This window comes from Pongo pygmaeus, chromosome 3 (assembly GCF_028885625.2).
Source record: "Pongo pygmaeus isolate AG05252 chromosome 3, NHGRI_mPonPyg2-v2.0_pri, whole genome shotgun sequence".
Taxonomy (NCBI): Eukaryota; Metazoa; Chordata; class Mammalia; order Primates; family Hominidae; genus Pongo; species Pongo pygmaeus.
Window position 1 is genome coordinate 178,449,181 of NC_072376.2, and position 18,719 is coordinate 178,467,899.

Sequence of the window (18,719 nt, forward strand, 5' to 3'; positions counted from 1 at the left end):
CCAGCTCTAAGCCTTTAAGGTTTAAAATAATCTGACCCCTCCAAACACCTACACCTGCTCTGATTTAGAAAATGTAATACTGTAGTAGAATTCCAAATCAGAAATAATTGCTGACATTTACTGATATCTTGTATGCCAGAGACTGTGCAAAGGGCTTTATACACGTTATCTCATGTAATCATCATAAATAACTCTTCGAGGTGTAGGTATTATTATTTTACAGAAGTGCCAGGTAAGACAGAGAAGTAACTTATCCACTGCTAACAGAATGCCAAGCCTAGTAAGTGTGGCCCGATAGCGTGTGCTATTGATGCTTACCTGATAGAGGATGGCAGATTTGGGCAGAGACAAAAGTTGGGTGGCAGTGCAGTCATCACACAACCAATAGGATGGGGAGCTCTGGAGCTGGGATGGCCAAGCAAAGTAGCCCTACATTGGTTTAAGGGATTTTATACCCGTTTCAACCAGTTACTTGACTAGCTGTTGCCCAGAAAGGGGGTATACCCGTGGGGAGAGGTGCTTCTCTTTGGCAGTACTCAGCAGCTGGAGGAATGCCTGCTTAGGTCTTGAAGAGGGGAATCTAGGTGGTGTGCCACAGCATCCACTACAGGACCAACAGATTCATATGCCCACTGCACAGTATACACTGAGACAGCAGTGTTTGCAGCAGAGAAAGAGTTTAGTGATGGCAGGGTGCCGAGAGGAGATGGGAGGAGACTCTCAAATTCATCTCTCCGAGGAGTTCTGTGCTGGGGCTTTTAAGGGGATCCTGGAGGGCAAGGGGCTGGAAAATTAGGGTCCTCGATTGGCTGGGGTAAGGGGGATGAAATCATCAGGATGTGGGAACTGCATTCTTTGGTGAGTCAGCTCCTTGTAGTCCTTCAGACCAGCTGAGTCAGTAGTTTCATCAGTATGAAGGACCTGAAAGGTTATCTCAAAGCACAAACTTAACGTTTCATAATGTTCAAGTTGTTGTCTATAGAGCAGTTACGGGAAACTATAACCTTGTAAGAGTCTACATGATTCTGAAGCAATAGGCAAACAATTATGAGGAAGGGGTCAGAGAGCAAGCTGACCTAATTATTAATCCTCAGTGTGCTGCAAGCTTGGTTTAATTTCGTTCCCCCCACCCCTTTTTCCCAGATTAATTTCATAAAGTATATAGGGGCGGTTTCAGACACCACTGTAAAGGCATCCTAAAGACAGGGCTGACTCTGATAACCAAGGGACAGATCCCATTTCTTTTCATTTGACGTGACCTCTGTCATGATACTTTACAAAGAATGTGTGTGCCAAACATGAGGGATAGACGAATGAGTACAGGTCACACTGAATCTAAAAAAGACACTTTTCAAGAAGGAACTTCCTCAAGGAGATGGTACCTGAATTGATGGGGCGGCATGGAGATGGCTGATTATTCCAGGCAGAAGGGCCAGTTTGAGCAAAAGCATGGAGGAGTGAAACAATAGTATTCCGTTTTCAGAAGCTGTATATATTTGACACAATATACACATAATCAAAACATCATGTGTGGCTGTAAACACAATTTTTGTCAATTATACCTTAATAAAGGAGGAGGAAAAAGGGCCTTCACTAGCCCAAATGATGCCCCTGTGCGGTTTTTTTCTTTAAAGGCACCTTTTCCGTTAAGTGAAAGTTTTAGTATATTATCACATCTGTACACAGTTTTATTATTATACCCCAGTACCCAATATTTTAATGTTGAGAGATGGTGTAAACTGAGCTTAGAGCTGCAAAGACCTGCGTCAATCCCCCCACCCCCGCCCCCGCCCCCGGGCACTCATCGTCCAGCACAGCAATTGCAACAACACCTGGGCGTCCTCGGCCCATGTAGCGAGGTCAAGGTCCTGGGAGCCGAAATCTCCCTTGATGTTCAATCTTTTAAAATCTTTCCCAGCCTCTATTTCTCATCTGCAAAATGACGATAAATCGCATTTGAAATTCTCCGTTTTCAAAATGCAGGGATTTATTAAAGGATACGTAGGCTGGGGAAACAAGGGAGACGAAAAGATCTAAATCTAAAAGGTAGACCAGAAAAAGGAAGGCAAGGGTGTCTAGAAACACAAAACAGTCAACATAGATTTTAAGACTCATCTATGCTCTTCTCTTCCCGGGTTTGGGAGTTGCGGTTGCTACACAGGTCACATTTGAAATAAAAGTCCTGGGACGGCGGCTGGCGCGACACTCTCCCCCGCACAGCGCAGGCTCTCACCGGGAATCTGCCGGGACCGCAGTTGCCAAGGCGACTCCGCGCGGCAGGGCGAGGCGGCCATCCGTCTGTGCCCGCCCCCTCACGCCGTGACGCGCTCTCACGCTTCCCCGCCTCCGGGCGCTCCGCGGTGCCGACCATTGGCTGGCCCTGCAGGTCTCACTATCCTCACTCCATCCACGGAGCCAATGGCTGGGACCGCCAGGGGCTCGTTCGCGCGAGTCACACGATGTCGGCAACTGCACAGACCAATCACCGCGCCGAGAAGGCGGGGCGGGAGCCCTCGCAGGCCAATAACGACAGGACGGACCGCCTGGCCCACCCAGCTCCACCCCCCAGCCAGGCGAGGCAGGTTCCGAGGTTGCAACACCTGGCGGGTCCTGGGTGTAGCTGGCCGGCAGTCATCTCGCGGTCGTTCAGGTGAGGGAGTCGGAGGAGTGGCTCGTGAGCGAGGAAGGGGGAGCAGGCGGGCTCCCACCCGGTGCTCCGTGAGATCGAGGGGAGCGGGTTCGGGGTGCGGATGCGCGCGCTGGGCGGGACCGCTGGCAGTGGTACCGGAGAGGGGGCGGAAGGAGACTGGAGTGAAGGTGGGCCTAGGGTAAGGTACGTGCTAAAAAGGAGGAAAACGGATGAAAACAGAGTGAAATTCTTAAGTGATGGAACTAGGCTAGGGCATGTTTCTTGCCCTTTAAAGAGTGTTGTCTTCGGGAGACGGGACGTAGAAGACAGTTGCAGCACAGGGTGATAGACTGGCGAAAGTTATACAAAAGCAGGAAACACTAGAAGGAGGTAAGATGTAATGTGCTTTGGGAGTAGTGGAGTTGGGAAGGGCGTACGAGAGGAGGTTACTGAAGGATGACTAGGAGTTGGATGGGAGGACATCACCTGTAAGGGAACGATATTTCCGTGGGCAGAGAGGAATGAAGCAGTAGCAACCATGAATGATCAGATACTGGAAAAATGTGAAGTGTAGGATGGCGAGAATGTAAGAAATGAAGAGTGAAGAAGTCTGGAAGGGCATCGTGTGCATCAGTCACAGCGGGGCTTGATCTTTATGCTTAGGGCAAGCACTCCCTTGAACTTTGAGTGTTTTAAGGAGGTTATCTCTGATGTTTAGATTTATATAGATCCTGGCATTGCATCTTAGAAATACGGTGTAAGAAGGGCAAGCTTGGAGGCAGGGCAAGTCCAGAAAATGAAGGACCTGGTGAAATCCGTGTTAAAGTGCCAAAGGACAGAGACTGGCTGACAGCTAAACTTCAAGGTTTCTGAGAATCCACAAAGAACTAAATTAATCTGGTCAGCCTGCTCCAGAGCAGGCTTCCAGTCATTTAGGTTGCCCAAGAATGAGTAAAGGAAAAGGAAATGCAGTTTTCCAAGACCTTGTTTCCCCTCTCCTCTTTAATTCCTTGTTCAGTTAGCAACAGTATATCCATTCCTTCGCTCCTTTGTGAAAAGTAAATTCCTGAATGTTAACTAAACCAAGTGTTTCTAAATTGGGTGAGAGTTTGAAGACTTAATCAAGGCAGCAGAGATGGGAGAGATTTAAAACGTTATGTCTGAGAATTAGGCATTAAAGGAGGCCTAGTGTTTGGGCGGGGGTTGTGAGGAGCACATACTGAACCTTTGGACCTGTTGAGTGAGTTCATGTGCCTCTGAACTCTCTGATTGGATATGACCAGTAAACTCGGATAATTAGTTCCTGGAGTTTAGGGGAGAGGGCTAGAGATAGAGAGGATGGATATCAGCATATTTTTAAAACGGAAAATAGTTAAGATCACCCAAGACAATCTGGAATCGTTAGAAGGGAGTAAGGAAGGCATTATTGGGAAAATTTCCAGCTTCAATTCTCATATTCTTTCTAATCTCTTGGTTGAGTCTTTGGAGTTGCTCTTCTCTCTATGCAAAACCCCTCCCTTGACCCTCTCTCCCTCACTCTATTTTTTAATTTGTCACCTCCCTCTCCTGTTCTAGTTCTCAGTTTAGATAGCACCTTTCTCTAGAAGTTCATAGCACTGTGTATTCTCCCCTTTATTGTTCTCATCACATAATTTTTGATGGTTTGGACACTAGTTGTTATTCCTCACTAAATTTTGTGTTTTATGAACTCAGGGGTAAGGGCACCAGCTAGCACAATGAATGCACAATACTTGTCAGAGTGAATGCATTTGAGTTCCAAGAACCAAGGAAAGGCAGTATTTCAAGAAGAGAAGTATCAAATCTTCCAGATTAGTCAAATAAAATAAACTCCAAAAAAAAAAAAAGAGGTTTATTGGATTTGGCAGCTGGAGATCCATAGCGATTTTTTTTTTTTTTTTTTGAGACGGAGTCTCACTCTGTCGCCCAGGCTGGAGTGCAGTGTCGCGATCTCGGCTCGCTGCAACCTCAGCCTCCCCAGTAGCTGGGATTACAGGCATGCGCCACCACACCTGGCTAATTTTTTTGTATTTTTTTGGTAGAGATGTTTCACCATATTGGCCAGACTGGTCTCGAACTCCTGACCTTGTGATCCGCCCACCTCAGCCTCCCAAAGTGCTGGGATTACCAGCGTGAGCCACCACACCCAGGCTCCTTAGTGATTTTAGTAAGAGTAAGTTCAGTGCAGTGATGACAATAGAATGCAGATTGCAGTTGCTAGAATATAAACAGGAAATAAAAAGATAAAGGCAACTCATGTGGAATACCTTTTCATAGGGCTTAGGTAAACTATAGGAATTATTCTCCTTGTACTCTAATACTTATTACGGGTTTTATTTATAGTTATAGTGTAATATAATGGATGAGTGCATGGGCTTCCTCACTTAGCATTTGTTAAGTTAAGCATTAACTTAACATTAAGCATTTGTTAATGCCCAAAGCATTAGACTTCGGGCAAGTTGCTTAATCTTTCTAAACCTCAGTTATTTTATCTATAAAATGGCGATAAAATAATACCTACCTCACGAAGGTGTGGTAAGGATTAAAGTTAAAATGTAGAGAGCATGTAGCATGCTTTGAACACAGTTCTTGGCACAGAAAGTGCCCAATAATTGTTAGTTTCTTGTAGCTATTACATGCCAGGTCCTGTGCTAAGTGCTTTATATGCATTATCTCTTGGACTCATTGGAAGACCTACTGTTTTAATTTTTGCTGCTGATAAAACTGCATCACAGAGAGGTTACCTAATTGGCCTAAGGTCACAGGACAGGACTAGTAAGTGGTCTTGGTTCATTATTGTCAAATTTACTAATCACCTTGAGAAAAATTAAGATTGGATGGTTGCCTTATTTTACAACTTAGAAGATGATTGAAGACATTTTGGTGTAGGTGGGGAGCCAGATTGCAAGTAGCTCAGTGAGTTGTGTGGGTGAGTTAAGCAATCTTTTTTTTTGAGACAGAGTTTTGCTGTTGGTGCCCAGGCTGGAGTGCAGTCACAGCTTACTGAAACCTCCACCTCCTCAGTTCCAGTGATTCACCTGAACTCCTGACCTTAGGTGATCTGCCCACATCAGACTCCCCAAGGTGCTGGGATTACAGGCGTGGGCCCCCATGCCTAGCTGAGTTAAGCAGTCTTTATGTAGAGCTCTCCTTTGAGAAAGAAGTTGGTTGGGTCAAAGAAAGATAAATGGGACAGTGGCTTGGAAGAGGTAATGGAGACTAGGAAGGTGTTTATCAACGAAGGAAGATGTAGGCTGGGCGCAGTGGCTCACACCTATAATCCCCACACTTTGGGAGGCTAAGATGGGAGGATCACTTGAGTCTAGGAGTTTAAGACCAGTCTGGGCAACATAGGGTGACCCCTGTCTCCACAAAAAATAAAAATAAAATTAGCCAGGCGTGGTGGCGTGTGCCTGTGGTCCCAGCTCCGAGGGGCTGAAGTGGGAGGATTGCTTGAGCCTAGGAGATCGAGGCTGCAGTGAGCCATAATTGCGCCACTGCACTCCAGCTTGGGTGACAGTGAGACCCTGTCTCAAAAAAAAAAGACATGAATGTGTTTTTAGACCTGAGGGAATATATGGATTCTATGAAGGGAGAAGGACGAAAGATGAGAAAGGATAAGTGATGGTCAGGTTCTTGAGGTACGATAAGAACACAGGAAGACTGGTCAGTCTTAGAGGAAAGAATGAATGAGCAAAGAAATTTTAAGGCTTGTAGTGACACAGGATGGAACACTATAGTCACTGTGGTGTAAGTCATTTGAGATGAATAGGACAGAAGAAGGACGGCATGAAGTGAATTCAGATGCCTGAAGGAGTTGGCTGGTTCTCAATATTCCTTCTGTAGAATGGGATAAAAGGTCAATTTGAGAAGTGTTGGGGAAGGGGACTTTTAAAGCACTGTTTAGAACGCTTCTGAGGCTTTAAAATACTCATTTTTAAAATGGTCCAAAAAAATTCATAAATTAGAAGCAGCAGTGGTGAACATTTTTAGGAAAGTGACTCTTGAGAAGTTTATTTTTTGGTTAGTGACCTATTGAGCTTATTTATTAGGTAAGTAGAACATGTTCATTTAAAAAGTTTAAATTGTGCAAAAGACATAAGTCAGATTTTTTTTTCTGTCTTCCATAACACTCTCCCCTACCCCACCACACTCTGTCTTCCATAATACTCTCCCCTACCCTGCCACACTGTATTCCATAAAACTATCTCCTAGTTGCCACTCTGTCTTCTGTAACACCGTCCCTTACCCCGCCACACTGTCTCCTACCCCTCCACGCACTGTCTTCCATAACACTCTCCCCTACCCCGCCACGCTGTCTTCATTAACACTGTCTCCTACCCTGCCACATACCTCTGTTTTCCTAGAAGTCACCACTGTAAATTTTTCCCTTTGTATCCATATGTACATTTTCTGTTTCTGTGTGTCTCTGTATGTACATATGCATAAAAGTGCATGGATAAAATACATATCCTTTTCAAAAAATCTTAAGTGGGGCTCTTGCTATACATATTATTCTGTAACTTGTTATTTGGATTGACACTGTGTCTTAGACATCTTTCTATGTAGAGCGTATAGATCTTCCCTGTTCTTTTAAATGGCTGTATAATTGTCTATGGAAGGACTTAATTTATTTAACCCATACCTTGTTGATGGCTTATTTGTGTTTTGCTTTTATTTTTTCCTCTTTGTTTTTGCTACTACAAGCAATGCTTCCTTCCATCTTAGTGTATCTGTCTTTGTACTCTTAAATGAGAAAGCTGCTGGATCAAAGGATGTATTCATTTTGAATTATGATAGGTGTTGCTAATTTTTCCTCCAATGATACACTGATGTATCCCCCCCTGCCCACAGTGTGTGGTTATGCCTCTTTTCTCATCCTCTTACCAATACTGGGCACTAATAAACTTTTAAAGATTTGCTACTCAGGCTAAAAGTGTCTCTTTGTTTTAGGGTGCATTTCCTCATTTAATGAAGTGAAGATTCTTCCTTGTTTAGTGACCATTTGCCTTTATTTTTCTGTGAACTGCTTGTGAATGGCATTTGTCGTTTTTCTATTGTCTTTTTAGTCTTTTTTCTAAAGCACACTTTATAGTCCTTTGTTGTAAAATGTTGGAAATATTTTTCCCAGTTTCTCATTTAATCTTTGACTTTGTCTTTCTATTCCCCAGTAGGAAGTACTTAATTTTTATGTACTCACATTTGGCAGGCTTTTTCTTTATAGGTTCTTTTGACTTTAAGTGATACTTTTAAACCCAGCTATTGCTCATTTAAATTAGAAGCTTTTCCGTGAGAACCACATTGACGATTTCTTTAAATATAGCTTGAAAAAAATTTTCCCCTATTGTTCTTTTAGCTATTGTTCTTGAAAATAATGTGTTTTTTAAAGGAATATCTACAAATGGAAATGGTGATGATATCCGGCAAATTTTTTAAAATGGTGTAAAACCATTTGTACTCCTTTAGTAATTTTTTGGTAAAAAATTTATACTCCTTTAGTAATTATCATTTTTAAAATGATCAGAGGATGCATTTTTTAACTGTTTTATTTTTTGAAAGCTCATTGTTTAACTTATTATATATGTATTCATTTCTACAGAATTATAAGGCTGTCTGCAGAGATTTGAAAAATGGCAACAAATGAAAGTGTCAGCATCTTTAGTTCAGCATCCTTGGCTGTGGAATATGTAGATTCACTTTTACCTGAGAATCCTCTGCAAGAACCATTTAAAAATGCTTGGAACTATATGTTGAATAATTATACAAAGTTCCAGATTGCAACATGGGGATCCCTTATAGTTCATGAAGCCCTTTATTTCTTGTTCTGTTTACCTGGATTTTTATTTCAATTTATACCTTATATGAAAAAATACAAAATTCAAAAGGTGAGTATAAGGAACTAGAAATAGAATATTATCATCAATGTTGCTGAATATTTTAAAAGTAAATAGGGCTTTGTTTTGCGAGGCTAAAGCAGTGATATCCAATAGAGATATGAAGCCACGTATGTAATTTTAAATTTTCTAGTAGAATACATAGAAAAGGTAAAAAGAAATAAGGAAATTAATTTCATAATGTGTATTCTTTAACTCAATAAATGTAAACTATCACTGGGTGCAGGGTCCATACCTGTAATTCCAGCACTTTGGGAGGCCAGGGCAGGAGGATTGCTTGAGGCCAGGAGTTCAAGACCATCTTGGGAAACACAGCAAGACCCTGTCTCTACAAAAAAATACAAAAATACCCAGGCATGGTGATGTAAGTCCTAGCTACTTATGAGGCGGAAGCAGAAGGATTGCACCACTATACTCTAGCATAGGCAACAGAGTGAGACCTTGTCTCAAAAAAAATAAGAAATAAATGTAAATTATTATTTCAACCAGTAATCAAATTCTAAAAAATACTTAATGAGATATTTGATAAGTTTTTGCAATCCCGTGTGTATTTTACATTAATTTTAGTCTATCTCAATTTAGACTAGCCATGTTTAAAGTGTTTGGTAGCCACATGTTACTAGTTGCTCCTGAATTGAACAGCACAGTCCTAGGTCATTATTGATAATATTTCAAGAATTGTTTGTTAAATTGGGCTTTAAGTAGATGTGATGGTTATGTAACTTAAGTTTATAAATTTTAATGTTTAAGCTAGCTGGAAAGGAAAGGTATGGTGATTTGTGCATATTTTGCAGTTCACCCCAACTCTATGTTCCAGCAAATCTAAGGGACTGTTAATACGCTACGACCTTGATCAGGGCTATTCAAGTTTTTTTCCCCTAAATATATGGTAGGTAGTTCTGCAGCATTCATGTCATCCCAAATAAGGAGGTGATGCTCCTTGTTTCTGGATATTTGCTTCATTGCATTAAATGTTGAGAGGTCGCTACGTACATGACAAGGTGAAATCTAATATGTAGCCTATGAGCTTGATGTGAGGATTTGGAGTAGCTTATTAGAAAGATGAATTGTCAGCATTTGGTAAGCTGATGATAGTTTCTAGTGTTTGCTGTTTACTTTTCATAAAAAGTCATTCCAAACTAAAACTCAAGGGCACACAGTCTTGGTAGAAAGTAGACCATTGAGAGTATTCATCTATGGAAAGTAATTTACATTCACTCAGTACAATTGGCTCTCCATATCCATGGGTTATTGTATCCATGGATCCAACCAACTGCAGATCAGAAATATTCAGGGGAAAAAAATTGTGTCTATACTGAACATGTACAGTCTTTTTTTCCTTGTCATTATTCAAAATAACAACTATTTATAGAGCATTTGCATTTTATTAAGTATTATTAAGTGCTGTAGAGATGATTTAAAGTATACGAGAGGATTTGTGTAGGTTATGTCAAATACTATGTCATTTTATATCAGGCACTTGAGTATCTTCAGATCTTGGTATTTGCAGAAAGTCCCAGAACCAATCCCCAAAAGATACCAAAGGACAACTGTATATATTTTGGATGGCAGTCTGTACACATTCTCTGTTATCATTCTGTTAGTTTCACAGCCTCTCCCAGAGTCTCACTTTAAGCAGGTATTAGTATTAGTCCTCTCTGGAGATAATGCAGGGGTCAGATGACTGTGGACTCCAGGCCAAAGGAGAAAAGAGCAAAGGGTAAAGGCGAAGGAAATAAAAAATAATGTAACCCAAAGGAGAGTACTCTGTGACCCTCAATTAAGGTCACAGAAGTTCCAAAGTGCTTTTTAGAAAAGCACCTGCTTTGAAAGGCAGAATTAAGTTTGGATGTCTTAAGTTCTAATGCACCTTTAGGGTGATTGTGGCTGCTGTGTGTCACCCAGTGATTTATTTATAGGGCTCATTCATTGTAATTCATTGTATGGCTGGCCAGGCAAAAGCATCCTTTTTCTCCTTCACTGCACTTTGCAACTGACTCATTGGTTAGAAGTAGTAACCTTTCCAGAGAGACGAAGAGCTTTTTCAGGCAAGGGTATATGAGCAGCTTTAAAATATAGTGTGGCAAAGGAAAGAATACGCTGTAGTCTAGTTGGTCAGAACTAGCTGTTTATGAACAGATTGAAAGGCTGGGTAATTTGACTTCAAGTCTGTACTCAGCAAGTCTTTACGTTTCATAACCATTAAAGTCCGTGCTTTGAGCATTTTTGATAAAAAATGTGATTTTAAATCAGGACTGGTTTTCACAAGTTAAGGGAGTTTTAAAAGAAACCAAAATATCAGTACAAATTAATCACAGGTTTATGCATTTTGAAGGCAGATACCCTGGTTAACATTGAGGGTATCAATTGTTTAAGATAAAATATTTGAGAATTATATTTAACATATGCAATAAATGTTTTTATTCCTAAAATTGTCAAAAAGAATAGAAGAAGTTGGTGGTGGTGATGAAATAGTACTAAAGACTTTCTGCTTTCAAACAGAACAGACAACTGGAGAGCTAATGCACATCCTTGCTAGTTAGGGGAAATTTCACAGGAATGAAAAAGTAAAGCAGACTTTGCAGGATCTATTTCTTTAAAAAAAAAAAATCATACATCTTAGTAATTCTCCAAAAATTTTCCTCAAAGATAAATGTACTAAAAATATTATTTCTGAAGTTTGTGGCCCTTGTAAAGGTATTCCTTTATATTAAGTACAGTTATGCATAAAGAAAGTAAAATATGGTAAACTTTCATATTGCACTAGGTGTGAATTTGTATTGCTAACTGTCTTTGTAACTAATTTATGTATACTCTAAATGGTATAACATGTGATTTTATTATAGTTGATTAACTTTCTGATTTCTGTAACTGCATCGATATCACAGTCTACCTGGGAAATTAAGTCTATTAACCGTAGTTGCTGTAGGAGACAGTACTATTGCCAACTGAGGCCTGAATCCTTCATTTATTTCGTCCCCAATTACAGAGTGGAGGTTTAGAGGAGTGGGGCTAGATAATACTCAGATTAGAAATACAAAGGCAGTTGTCAGATCCTTCCATTTTATTGTTGAAGAAACTGAGTTGTAAACATCACAAGAGCTAGTTAACTGGTGAGTAGCAGCCCTGGTATTAGAGCACAAATCTCTGGATTGATTCTTAGTTCAGTGCTTTTCCTATTTTTGTCAGGAAGATACCCCTTAAAGAATTTCAAGAAAAGAACTGGATCTGGAGACCTAGATTTTAGTTAGTCCAACTTCTGCTAATAACTGCGTGTGTGACTCTGCCCAAGCTGGTTGACCTCTTTGGGCTTCTGCTGATGCGCAGTAGTTCCTGTACGTTGGATTTCATGGTTCAATTAAAAGAGTTTTGTTGGCAGGTTTCTGAATTTTTCAGCAGTGACATTTAAAACGAAGCAATAAGTGATATTTATTGTCACCATCGTTTTGTAAAACTCAAAGCACCTTAAGTGCAGTCCTATAAATTGAATACATTTAGTTAGTTTTTGTTTTGTTTTGTTTTGCTTTGTTTTTTATAATGGCTTGCTAAGCAAATGGGTATCCTGATGAGGTCTTATGAACATCTCATTTTGATCTAACTTTTCTCATTTTGACTTGAATCTGTGAACTCCATAATCAGGACACATCTCTGTACTTCTCAACTCAGAGAGTTTATAATTCTGTCATTGGATATGAACAAAAGTGTACTTATTTATTGAAATGAATACCACTGAGTGCCTGGAAGCATCGACTTACTGTGTAAAAGGCTTCCAATGCTTCTTGTACAACTTCTTCAATTGTGGACACCCAACTGTAATCTTAGCATATTATATTTCTTCTCTGAAACTTCTGGTAAAAGAAGTGAAGTGAATGATCTGTGGCAGCAAAGACTGGAGAGTTATTCATTCCATAGTATTTCTTAGTTTGTTTGAGATCATTATGGCTGGGCGCATCTGTTAACAGTTTCTTCACCTGAAGTAGTGATAGTAGTTGTAAAGAATTTAGAAGGCAAAGATTCCTGAGTCTTAGTTATTAGTTAGTTAGTTAACATAACTGACATAGAATTAAGGTCCAACATAAACAGAGAAAAAATTAGGTCAAGTTAAACTCTGATAGCAGAGACTAATATTAGATACTGTGATTCTTCTTTGTAGGATAAGCCAGAGACGTGGGAAAACCAATGGAAATGTTTCAAAGTTCTTCTCTTTAATCACTTCTGTATCCAGCTGCCTTTGATTTGTGGAACCTATTATTTTACAGAGTATTTCAATATTCCTTATGATTGGGAAAGAATGCCAAGATGGTATGTAGATAAAAATTTGGCTTTTACACCCAATTGTGGCTTATTCAGTTAAGTTATACTTAATGTTTACCCGTTTTCTTAATTTTAGTTAATGTTTGTTCTAAACTTTGGAAGTAAATAAATAGTAGAAAAGTAAACCACAGTAAAATCTTAAAATGTTTCCATTTTTACATCTTTTCAATATTTTGTTGGAAGATGAGCTTCTAGTATCAGAAGTTTCCATAACGTCTTTTGTATGTTTATATACATATATAAGTGCTTATGTTGACAAAAATATATTACATTTTACGTTTAAAATGAATGAAATATATGAGAATCATTTATGAGGTTTATAGAAATTGTGTTTATATAAACAAAAATATGTATGTGTGTGTGTGTATATATATATATACACACACATATATATATTCATGTGTCACTTAACAGGGATATCTCTTGAGAAACGTGTCATTAGGCAAGTTGTGCAAACGTAATGAAATGAAATTGGTCTAGTGGGCACTCTCTTTAACCTTATATCAAGTTATGTAGCTGTATCTGGTGGTTTTGAGAATTTATTTATGAATATATCCAATTAGGTCAACCTGGTAAGTGAGTGGGTAGTTTTATGTAATGTCTCAAGCAGTGATCCCAACTAAAAGTCTGGATAGTTTAAGTAAAAATTATTTCTTACACATTACAACATTTTTATCTTAAAGGTATTTTCTTTTGGCAAGATGCTTTGGTTGTGCAGTCATTGAAGATACTTGGCACTATTTTCTGCATAGACTCTTACACCACAAAAGAATATACAAGTATATTCATAAAGTTCATCATGAGTTTCAGGTATGTGAGAGTTATATTTAATTCTTTCTGTTAGAAGCAAAATGTCTATTTTAATTGCCTGAGCATTTTTCTAAAATTGTTGGTGACGTTTTTATTTTCTTTTCCTTTGGCATGATTATTAAGAACAATACACACACATACAAACAAGCCATTTCTACACATTGTCTTCATTACTTAAATTTCATGGTAAATTGAGATCTGAAAGAAAAATATTATGTGAAAGTTTGGACTTCCATCCTTGTGGACAGTGCTACACTGGCACAGCTAGATCCTCACATTGCTAACTCCCACAAAAACAGTAACTTTTATTAGCACTGCTTTTTTTTTTTTTGAGACGGAGTTTTGCTCTTGTTGCCCAGGCTGGACTGCAATGGCATGATCTCGGCTCACTGCAACCTTCACCTCCTGGGCTCAAGCAATTCTCCTGCCTCAGCCTCTCAGGTAGCTGCGATTACAGGCATGCGTCACCACGCGTGGCTAATTTTGTATTTTTAGTAGAGACAGGATTTCACTATGTTGGTCAGGCTGGTCTCGAACTCCTGACGTCAGGTGATCCACCTGCCTTGGACTCCCAAAGTGCTGGGATTACAGGCGTGAGCCACTATGCCCAGCCTATTAGAATTGCTTTGATGTAGCTTTGTCAAACTGGTTATGTGAGTATGTTTTGCATTGACCGTGATTACATGGTGTGCCAAATCAAGCCTGTAAATACATAAATCAAAATTAGAGTTCAAGTCAATTATTTAATGCCTTTATCTAAACCATCAAAGACAGAAAGATTTTATATCCCTAGACTTTTGATGTTGAGTAAGGACAAAAGAGTATTTTTATTGAGAATTGCTAGTATTATTTATAAGTGTATGACTAGATAAATCATCACTACATATAGAATCAATATAACTTTGTAAAACTTTATGCATAAATAGAATATATGTATTAGTGAAGTTCTCCAGTGAAGCAGAATCATTGAAATATATATATGCAGAGAGAGATTTATTTTAAGGAATCGGCTCATGCAAGTGTGGGGCTATCAAGTCTGAAATCTGTAAAGCAGGCTACAGACTAGAAATCCAGGTAAGAATTGTTGCAGCCTTGGGTCCAAATTCCATGGAGCAGCAAGTTGGAAACTCAGGCAGGGTTTCGGTGTTGCAGTCTTGAGAATCCTTCTTCAGGAAACCTCAGCCTTTATCCTGAAGGCCTTCAAATGATTGGATGAAGCCCACCCTTATTATGAAGGGTAATCACCTTTACTTAGAGTCTACTGATTTAAATGTTAACAACATCTAAAAAATACCTTCACAACAACATCTAGACTGGTATTTAATCAAACAGTTGGATATCATAGCCTAGCCAAGTTGACACCTAAAATTGACCATCACAATAGCTAAGAAATTAAGAATTTCTTACCTGTTTGTTTTAGGCTCCATTTGGAATGGAAGCTGAATATGCACATCCTTTGGAGACTCTAATTCTTGGAACTGGATTTTTCATTGGAATCGTGCTTTTGTGTGATCATGTAATTCTTCTTTGGGCATGGGTGACCATTCGTTTATTAGAAACTATTGATGTCCATAGGTGAGTATTAATTTCTGTTCAGGTATAAAGTATAATGAAATATATTTATTTTCATGGCCGTAAGATTATCATATTTCTAAGTAGACTAATAGGAGAAGTTAATCTTCTTAATGTTATATTAAGAAAACATAATTGTTGGATAAAAGTTTAAATAATAGATGTTTTTACATTCTAGCCTATGCTGTTATAATTTTTATAGTGATAATGTGTTATTAGGGCAAATATATATTTAGGACCAGCAATTTCTTAATCCTTCTGTAATAAACCTAAACCTAACTCATATTTGAAAAAAAATCAAAGCATTCAGCCTTCATTGAATAAGACTTTGTAATCTTTACTGTTCAGCACTGATAAAAGCACTGCAAGATGAAACTACTGCTTGTAACACGTACATATTTCAAATGCATCCTTTCTGTTGATTGGAAGACATTTTGTGGTAAATTATTTATATTGAATGCCTTCTTAAATGCTTATCCTAATTGTTCATTATTTTTTAATTATATGTTCATTGCATTTTGACTTGGGACGTACTTCTCTACTCATGAATGCAGAATATAAAATTCTAAGAATTATTTCTAAAGTAGCAAAATTAATGCTTCTAGTCCTAGGCAGAGAATATTCTGTAAAAAAATTGTAATTGACATTTCTTTCTTTTTTTTCTATCCATTGTTTCTTTCTACCTTCCTTCCTCTAAGCCCCTCAAAGGAAGAGAGGGTTAGAGTGATTCAAATAAGTATAACTGGATGTCTGATTGTAGATATGTAGTTAGAAATAAAGGAGCATACTTTAAATGGGACTCTTTTTTGAAGCCATTTGTCTTCTCCCAACTATAGAAAAGTACACTGATATTTTGATTAATTGTAGTACATTTGATTCCAACTTGTCATTGCCTAAAAAAGTAAATGAAGTTGCTATACAGGGAATCATGGGCCTGCCCTTTTTAATACTTGATACTAATTTTATGTGACTTTTCCTAAAAAACATATTTAGTATTTTGGGCTTTATTTACAACTGTTACAGATGATGGTGAGAAAGCTTCCTCTAAAACATAAAAGAAAATTAATTCTTAAAACACTGTGTCTAAAGATTCATTACTATAATCCCTCTCTTCCATCATTCATATATTTTATCATAAAATAAATGATTTTCATAGATTTTTTTAAGGATTTTTTTTCTTAGAGTGGTTTCTAGAATATACATCATTTTCTGTGTTTGCTGTTTGTGAACATCTTAGAAATAAAGTGGTCTAGGCAAAGTGGAATGTTATCTAAATTGGTTAATGTGAACACATGATTATTAATAAAAACAACAATTATTTGACATGTATTTATTCCTTAATAATCTTTATCATTTTTGTTTCAGTGGTTATGATATTCCTCTCAACCCTTTAAATCTGATCCCTTTCTATGCTGGTTCTCGGCATCATGATTTCCACCACATGAACTTCATTGGAAACTATGCTTCAACATTTACATGGTGGGATCGAATTTTTGGAACAGACTCTCAATATAATGCCTATAATGAAAAGAGGAAGAAGTTTGAGAAAAAGACTGAATAAATATCTCACGTAAACCTTCCTGAAAGATAAATGTTTTCCTGAATTCAGAAACTAGTAGCTAACATTGCTTCTGGAGAGCAGAAATAAGCATGTCTTCTGGCTACTAAGTGATAAAAAGAACATTAACAACCTTTAATTACCTTCCTAGTGGGAACTTTTTCTACTTTACCTACAAGTTCTATATATGTAGAAATGAATAAATATATATTTAAGTACAGTTTTCATGAGGAATTTTTAAAAGACCATGTTCCTAAGCTTCCAGGAAGGTTTTGGATACTAGAAGTATTAATCTATGGCTTTTCTCCCAGTAAAACCATAGGCCTGAACTTGACATTGGTCTTTAAATCTTTTAGATATATACTGGTCATTTCAGAAAATTCTTCATAGTGGTATTGGCCTTATATTTAGCTTTTTTCTTTTTTTTTTTTTTTTGAGACGAAGCCACACTCTGTCTCCTAGGCTGGAGTGTAGTGGCACAGTCTCAGCTCACTGCAACCTCTGCCTCCCAGTTCAAGCAATTCTCCTGCCTCAGCCTCCCAAGTAGCTGGGATTACAGGCACCCACCACCACGCCCAGCTAATTTTTGTGTTTTTGTAGAGATGGGGTTTCACGATGTTGGCCAGGCTGGTTTCAAACTTCTGACTTCAAGTGATCTGCCCACCTTGGCCTCCCAAAGTGCTGGGATTACAGGTATAAGCCACTGCACCCGGCCTTTTTAACTTTAAACATGTTTTAGAATTTGCCTAAAGATAAAAATGTCATGGATTGAACCTCATCAATTGATAGCAGTGAGTGACTGAAGCTTCCAAATCAAGAAAAGCCAGCACCAAGAACTTCCATTCTAATCTAGAGCTGACCAGTTTGAGCTGATTCTGTCTTTGAAGAGTCCTTCTTGATTGCAGTGCAGTACTGGCATTTCTGAATGGATGTAAGTGGAGTATTTTAGTCTAAAGGCTTTTCAAATTACTTGAATTTTTTTAAAAATTGAGGAGCTTTATTTCTATTTACCCTTTCATTTTTGTATATCAAATTTCCATTGTCATTAAAAACTGTATCTTGAAACTTTGTGAACTGACTTGCTGTATTTGCACTTTGAGCTCTTGAAATAAATGTGATTTTTGTGTGATTATCTGGTTTCCAGTTTTAAACATTAACTGTCACGTTTTATTCTTAAAATGGAAAGTACAGAAATTATTAAATTATTAAGTTGTACAATAAAAGGATTGGTTTCTATTTTTTTTTTTTTAAGTGCTTCCTTTGCCAAAATGTTTCCTGGCTGTTTGAACATGAATTTTTCAGGCTTAACTATTGTGGGAAATCGTCTTGACCTAGTAAAGCAATACATGTTGAAGCAGCTCTTTGCCCTGCTTAGATAATGTATGTTTTCTGTACAGTTGAAGAATAGAGCTAAACTTTTCAGGGCTGATATAATCTCAAGTATCTAGGTTGTAACTGATCAAGGGTTGGGAATTCTTAGTATATGGTGGTAATTATTTTTATTTTTTTAAGCTGTGGAGTCATTATCTGGTAACTTCCTTTTTTTTTTTTTTTTTTTTTTTTTTTTTTTTTTTTTCCTTTTTTTGAAACCTTATGCAGTAAAGATGTCCAGGTAAGGGATTCAGATACTTAAAACTGAGAATGTTTTGTTTGTAGGTCATGCTTTATACCTTGTATGTGGTTCATATGCCTACCTTTGTGTGTGTGTGTGTGTGTGTAAATTTGTTATAACCCTCAAGCAACAAATTTGGGGCTGGCTGCAATTAAAATTGTGCTGTGTGCTACAAATAGAGCTACCATACGATCCCGAAATCCCACCACTGGGCATTTATCCAAAGGAGATGAAATCGGTATATGGACGAGACATTTGCACCCTCAAGTTTATTGTAGCACTTCACAATAGCCAAGATACCGAATCAACGTA

At 38.3% G+C, this 18,719-nt stretch overlaps 1 protein-coding gene across 4 annotated transcripts; it reads left to right on the forward strand.

Annotated features, from left to right (window-relative positions):
* The first annotated feature begins 2,494 nt into the window (after window positions 1-2,494).
* MSMO1 (methylsterol monooxygenase 1) lies at window positions 2,495-17,927 on the forward strand. 4 transcript variants are annotated; one of them, XM_054485639.2, is made up of 6 exons: window positions 2,495-2,650; window positions 8,247-8,532; window positions 12,695-12,843; window positions 13,539-13,665; window positions 15,086-15,240; window positions 16,603-17,927. In XM_054485639.2, the coding sequence occupies exons 2-6, from the start codon at window positions 8,278-8,280 to the stop codon at window positions 16,796-16,798; spliced, it is 882 nt and encodes a 293-aa protein (XP_054341614.1). In that variant the 5' UTR covers window positions 2,495-2,650; window positions 8,247-8,277; the 3' UTR covers window positions 16,799-17,927. The 4 variants fall into 4 exon arrangements, with proteins under 4 accessions (XP_054341614.1, XP_054341615.1, XP_054341613.1 ...); XM_054485638.2 differs by having other exon boundaries at window positions 2,632-2,833; XM_054485637.2 differs by having other exon boundaries at window positions 2,639-3,019.
* Window positions 17,928-18,719: the final 792 nt, after the last annotated feature.

Bases quoted from the DNA above. Each gene is read 5' to 3' on its own strand.
- MSMO1 (XM_054485639.2), top strand. From the start codon at position 8,278: ATGGCAACAAATGAAAGTGTCAGCATCTTTAGTTCAGCATCCTTGGCT. The intron at 13,666-15,085 runs GTATGTGAGAGT...TGTTTGTTTTAG, and splicing joins AAGTTCATCATGAGTTTCAG to GCTCCATTTGGAATGGAAGC. The intron at 15,241-16,602 runs GTGAGTATTAAT...TTTTTGTTTCAG, and splicing joins GAAACTATTGATGTCCATAG to TGGTTATGATATTCCTCTCA.